This window comes from Nicotiana tabacum, chromosome 4 (genome assembly GCF_000715075.1).
Source record: "Nicotiana tabacum cultivar K326 chromosome 4, ASM71507v2, whole genome shotgun sequence".
In the NCBI taxonomy this organism is placed as follows: Eukaryota; Viridiplantae; Streptophyta; class Magnoliopsida; order Solanales; family Solanaceae; genus Nicotiana; species Nicotiana tabacum.
Window position 1 is genome coordinate 51,511,977 of NC_134083.1, and position 6,099 is coordinate 51,518,075.

General features: G+C 34.9%; 1 protein-coding gene across 3 annotated transcripts; it reads right to left on the reverse strand.

Annotated features, from left to right (window-relative positions):
- Positions 1-947: 947 nt before the first annotated feature.
- Positions 948-5,777, reverse strand: LOC107804478 (potassium transporter 25-like). 3 transcript variants are annotated; one of them, XM_075251843.1, is made up of 10 exons: positions 5,654-5,777; positions 4,295-4,520; positions 3,765-4,007; positions 3,622-3,675; positions 3,486-3,536; positions 3,099-3,356; positions 2,922-2,974; positions 2,716-2,839; positions 2,381-2,635; positions 948-2,187 (listed from the first exon to the last, which is right to left on the reverse strand). In XM_075251843.1, exons 1-10 carry the CDS (start codon positions 5,696-5,698, stop codon positions 1,127-1,129), a joined length of 2,370 nt encoding a protein of 789 aa, XP_075107944.1. In that variant the 5' UTR covers positions 5,699-5,777; the 3' UTR covers positions 948-1,126. The 3 variants fall into 3 exon arrangements, with proteins under 3 accessions (XP_075107944.1, XP_016483865.2, XP_075107945.1); XM_016628379.2 differs by lacking the exon at positions 5,654-5,777 and adding an exon at positions 4,857-5,013; XM_075251844.1 differs by lacking the exon at positions 5,654-5,777 and adding an exon at positions 4,795-5,013.
- Between the last annotated feature and the right edge of the window lie 322 nt (positions 5,778-6,099).

Genomic DNA, 6,099 nt, shown 5'->3' on the forward strand with positions numbered 1-6,099 from the left:
AAGAGACATTATTATGATTAAAAAGGGTCTCAGTTTTTATAAAGTAAGTTTAAAAAATTGAAAGATATTGAGATGATAGATAAATTCTCAAATCCTAATTGCGTGGAGAACTCAAATTTTCATACACTATTGTATAAGGTTGAGATAATGAATTAATGGTCCTTCCCCACTCATTCCATCATTTTCTATACTAAAGCATATATATTTAACTTTAATTTAGGAGAAAAAGTATAAAAAGTATGTCATTTTAAAATCGTGACGATTAATAATTAAAAAATGTCTTATGCATGTCGGTGAACACGAGTGATTAATTAATTAGTATGATTTAGTGATAAAGAGACTAGAAGTCTCTAGATCGTGACCAGGGGCGGCTCAACAGATCTCGGGGTTTAAGGCGAAATCATATTCGGAGGCTCAACAGATCTCGGGGCCTAAGGCGAAACTATATTCTGAGGCCCTTAATCCCAGTATAATCTCACTAGTGAGGTCTTGGGAGGATAGTTTGTATGCAGACTTTACCCCTACCCTGGAGTAGAGAGGCTGTTTTCGATACACCCTCGGCTCCCTCCCTCCAAGAACTCCCCACCTTGCTCTTGGTGTGACTCGAACTCACAACCTCTTGGTTGGAAGTGGAGGGTGCTCAACACTAGAGCAACCCACTTTTGTCAAATATACTAATTAATGAGGAAAGAAAATTATCATAATTTATAAATTTATTGTATAAAATAACCTCAATCAAGTAACAAAAAATATACTGTAACACTTTTTTTATTCTAATTATTTATATAAATTATATAATATATAATAGTAACAATAATAATAAGAATTTAAAATAAATTTGGGGGCCTTCAAAATTTGGGGGCCTAAAGCAATGGCCTCACTACCCAAAGCCTTAGAGCTGCCCCTGATCGCGACATGGACCGCATCTTTTCACATGCACTCGTAAATTAAAAAGTTTATCGCTAAAATTATTTCTGATGTACAATGTGTTTTACATTGTTGTCTTTGCAAATTGCAAGCTATTAAATTTCTATTGACGCCTTTCCAATTCAAAAAATTAAAAACTTGGAATTCTCAATTCTCTACGACGTCTAGGCCATAATGTATTCAATGTTTCAGTTGCAAATTATATTGTATAGACCATTCCAACCTCCAAAAGAGCAGCATGAGGTATATCTAATGCAATTGGAGGCTCTCTGCAGTTCTTATCCAGAAATGCATAAACCTTCACAAGAAATTGCTTCACAAAATTCGACCCTTTGCGTACTTTTAAGTGTGAATGTCCCAAAAAATAAGCAGTGCCACTTTCCCTGGCATCCACAAGTTGTTGAAGTTCTTTCCTTACTGATGGATTCATTTTAGGACTATTTGCAGGCAACATAAATCTAACTTTTTTCCTCTTTGTTGTAGTAGTAGTAGTAGTAGTAGTTGGATTTTCAATATCTGCTACATCTTGACCACTTTCACTTTGTTCACCTCCAACAACAACAGGTACCAATACATTTCCATCGGTCATTCTGCTTCCCAAAATGATCATCGTTCCCTCTTGCAAAAACAACGCTTCATGATGTCGTTCCTCTCTGGCAATGAATTCACCTATCGAGCTAATAATCTGATCCTCGAAATCATTTATATTCCTTACATGATCACGATATCCATATCGAACAATGCACCTAAAAATCTTGTAATCTTTATGACCAATCCTGCCAATAAGATATCGTTCATTTTTGGGAATGTATGGCACGGGCAAAGACTTGAAGGACACTAAAATCAGCACTTCATGGAATGCAGGGATGTTGGTAATGAAGTGAGAGAAGAAAGCTGGGATTCCTGTCACAATATTAGTATGAATGAAACCAATTCCGGGCACTCTAGAAACGCCAAGTCCAGGACTAAGTTCTGTCAACCAGTCCACGGTCACCTTGTTCTCTATGTCGAATTCATACTTTTTTATAGTACCATAGTGCCAAGAGACCATGATTGTCAGAAAAATCAACGACAGAATAACAATACACCAAGTTCCCTTGGAAAAGTTCAAGAAGCATGAAGATAGGTATAATGCCTCAATCGAACCAAAGAATAACAAAAATGACAGAGAGAGAAACACAGCGGTCTTCTCCCATTGCAGTGCTATAATTAGTGACATAAGACAAGTTGTCACTAGCATTCCACAAATAACAGCTAAACCTGGGAGAAAAATGAGCAACAAGTTTATGAAATATGATGAAATAATATTAGTCCTAGTAACAATATGGCCCCTATAATTCTAATCTAATAACTAATATAGTGGGAGCCAGAATTGCATGCATTAGAAGCTTTACATGACTGCGTACTGCTTAAAACAAGAGAGCTACAGTTTTGATCAATGTATAAACTATACCTGTAGCGTTTGCAATAGCTGATATGTCTCGAAAACCTATCAAGATTGTGAGGCTAAGGACCATGATCAACCAATTTGCATCAGGAACATAAACCTGTCCATGTACTTTTTCAGATGTGTGGATAACTTTGACTCTCGGAAAGCAAGCAAGTGCTTGGCACTGGTTTATGATGGAAAAAGTTGCCGTAATGGTTGCTTGGCTACCCACGAGGGAAGCAAAAAGGGACAAAATTGTGAATATATGTTGAAGGTGTCCTGAGCAATTGATAATTGAGGATTAGAAATCTTAAGGAACAAGCCACTACCATAATTATAAAACCATTTACTAAACTTACTATGTGTTATAGATTCACTAAGATGAGCTACATCATCTGAAGTACCAAGGTGCTTGGAAAAAAATGCTGCTTGTCCAGCATAACATAATACAAGTGCTGGATATACCAAGAAGACAAAAGTGACCTGCAAACATGGAATCATATGAAATGTTTTATCTCCTTGATAATGTAACTATTTAAAAATCGCAAACGAATTTCATAAATACCTTAATAGATCGCTTTGAAAAATGACCTAAATCTGCAAACATTGCCTCTGAACCTGAAGAATATTAGCCATCATTTATCAGAAAATTTTGTTTTCAGAAGTGCTAGTGAATAATGGATGAGTATAAGGCCTTCGGCATCAAGATGGAAGTGAAATATATAAGTTAAAAACAACTAACCTGCTATACATAAGCCAATGCTGCTTAGAAGTTTCCAACTTGAAATATCTATTTTCTTAATAAACCTAAACATGTATGCAGGGGATATTGCCCAGAGGATTTGGGGATGATGAAATATATTGTACATTCCGAAACCACTTATAAACATGAGCCATATGATGACAATTGGAGCAAAGATGACCCCGATTCTGTTGGTCCCATATCGTTGCAGCATGAAAAGGCAAACCAAGATGGCACATGCTGCTGGAACTGGTATATCTGAAAGTATCATTTCAACGAATAATTAAGTAACTAAAGATGAAGTATCGCAAATAACAAACTACTTATCTTCCAAAAATTATACAAAGCCCAATTTCATTGGCCAAAACAGAAGGTTAGGACACTTACATCTCTTTAAATACTTGTCAACTGAGTGTCTTGCCTTTTCAGAAGAGGTGACTGACAAAAAATGCATAAAAATGAACTCCTGCGTATTATGTAAATATCTTGCATCATAATGTGCTGATTATAATACAATTCTTACATCGGGCTGCCAATTTTGACAATGAACGTCTCAGATCTGATGTTGCTGATAAAACTGAAATGAAAACAGGAAGTAATGATCCTGATCATGTGAGATTAGGAGGTTATCCGCAAACTAATGAGGATGACAGTGATAAGACTAACCCGAAAGAGCAGGGGTAAAAATTCCATCACAGATTATCATGCAGGAACCAAGCAAAGCCAAAAATAACATCAAGTAGTGGCTGCTTTTATATCTTCCAATTGCTCTTCTTGCCCTTGATTCCACCTTCATCTTAGAAGGGGTTCCTTCTTCTTGATGCATAAGTTCTGTAGTACTTATATCACTCGGAAGCAGCCCTACATTGGCATGCCTACAGAGTAGGGAATACAAAGCAAACGTACCACCTGCAACAATTCACTACTTTTTAGACACACAGCGATCTGTATCATATGCAGAAGCAGAGCCAGGATTCTAATCTTATGGGTTTGGATTTAAGATGACAACTTCACTTCAAGTGCTAATGATTGGGTTCCAAAATTTAATATTTATACATATATAATAAATTTCTTAACACAAAATACACAATTTGAGCAAAAGCTATTGGGTTCAGCCGAACCCGTAGCTTAGATTCTACCTCTGCCCCTAATTCATATGAACAAATCAAATCTTAACCATTATGTTTTTACATTACCTTCTCCGTTATCATCAACCTTCAAGACTATAAAGGCATATTTGAGCAAGGGAATGATGGTTAAAGTCCAAAAAACAAAGGAGAAGAGTTCATATATCTGCTGTCCTGATTTGATATCGCTAGGATTAATTGAACCGAATGCATACAAGGGAGCAGTGCTTAATCGACCATATAATATTCCCAGGGTTTGAAACGATAGAACAACGGTACGCCTCCACGTCTCTTTCTGCAAATTCACCACAGACATAGGAATAAAACATGAATATGACTTGTAGCAATAAGTAGCATAGTTCAATCTATTATGTAAAGACTTTTTACAGAGCCATTTTAGCTTTCGAAGTTCAATTAGATGGAATGAAAATTGAAATCTGCAAAAATGGTGCATTTTGTATCTTCTTCAGGGGGGCATGTTATCTCGAAATATATATATACATATATATACATACCAAATTAACTCAATACTATTTTCGTTTTCATATGTGCACTCGTGGATATACTACCTATACAACGAATATCGACTTCCAAATAAGCATGATCATCAATCAGAAAGAGTGGGAGCTACCGCATAGATAAATTTCATAAATTGCACCGCAAACTGATCCTCTCATCTTCTTCACTGGGCACTGAGGAGGTTTACAGGTTACAGCCAACTGCTTTCCCTTCTATATGATTTTGTTCTCTTATCAAAATACAGAAAGTGCTTTTTTTTTTCTTTTTCCAAAAGTTAGAGCTGTTTGATCAAGTTCTTTTATAGGGAAAAAAAAGTGATTTTGAGTAAAATTTAAAATAATTTTGGATAACTAGAAAAAAATAATTTCTTTCTAAAAGCATTTTTTTGAAAATAACTTTTGAGAAAATATACCTCGAATCACTTTTTAAAATCTTGGTAAAATACTAATTGCGGCTCAAAAGTGTTTTTCAAATTAATTAGCCAAATAAAAATTATTTCTCACCAAAAATTCTTTTTTGAAAAATATTTTTGAGAAAAGCATTTATAATAAATAAACTGATTTTAGAAGTTTGGTCAAACATGTTAGGAATTAAGCTAAAAAGGTGTTCAATTGAATCTCTTCCTTGAAAAAAATGGACAAAAACAATTTTTCTTATTATATTTAAATAGTTGAATTGCCTTGAGGTAAAGAAAAATTCTAATAAAGTGATAAAGCGATTTCAAAAATTATTTCAAGTCATAGGTTCAAATTTCATGCACTGATGTGTGAGGTCCGAAAAAGGATCGATGTACATTAAATCTATTGTAAATAATCTTACTTTACAGTTTTACACCAGCTTATTTTCACATCTTGAACTGATAACTTTTAAATGATTGAAAATTCATTACGAGGTATGCGGCACACTTACCTTAATAGCATAATGAATGGATGTAGGGCTGAGCGAAGGATCCATATCTCAGTTAAACCAAACAGGAATGCAAGATAGCCTTTGACAAGTTTAAGATAAGAACCCCATTTTCAAGTGAAAGAATAATAACATTAAACATATAAGTATAAGGTCTTGAGAGGAATTGACTACCGGCTGATACGAGGAGACACACGTTAAGAACAAGGTCCAAAACTCACAAAGGAAGAACGACTAAGGAATATTACTACAAAACTGTTACAAGTGTACACTCATTTGTCTAAGATTTACTTTCTTGTTGGAGAATTAGAACAATTGAATTAATGCATGTCATATCTCATTAGCCAAAACAAACAAGGAACCCAGTTTTTAATGCTCTGAAATTAATACGGCAGAAAGATTCTAATTAATTATAAGTGGAAGAAAATTGAGAATAAACTTTGGTAGGA

What these genes read in the sequence shown, in the direction of transcription:
- LOC107804478 (XM_075251843.1), bottom strand. Translation starts at nt 5,698, where the DNA reads ATGGATCCTTCGCTCAGCCCTACATCCATTCATTATGCTATTAAG. An exon ending in CCATTCATTATGCTATTAAG is followed by an intron (nt 4,521 to 5,653) that starts GTAAGTGTGCCG and finishes GTGAATTTGCAG; the next exon opens with AAAGAGACGTGGAGGCGTAC. An exon ending in GGTTGATGATAACGGAGAAG is followed by an intron (nt 4,008 to 4,294) that starts GTAATGTAAAAA and finishes GAATTGTTGCAG; the next exon opens with GTGGTACGTTTGCTTTGTAT.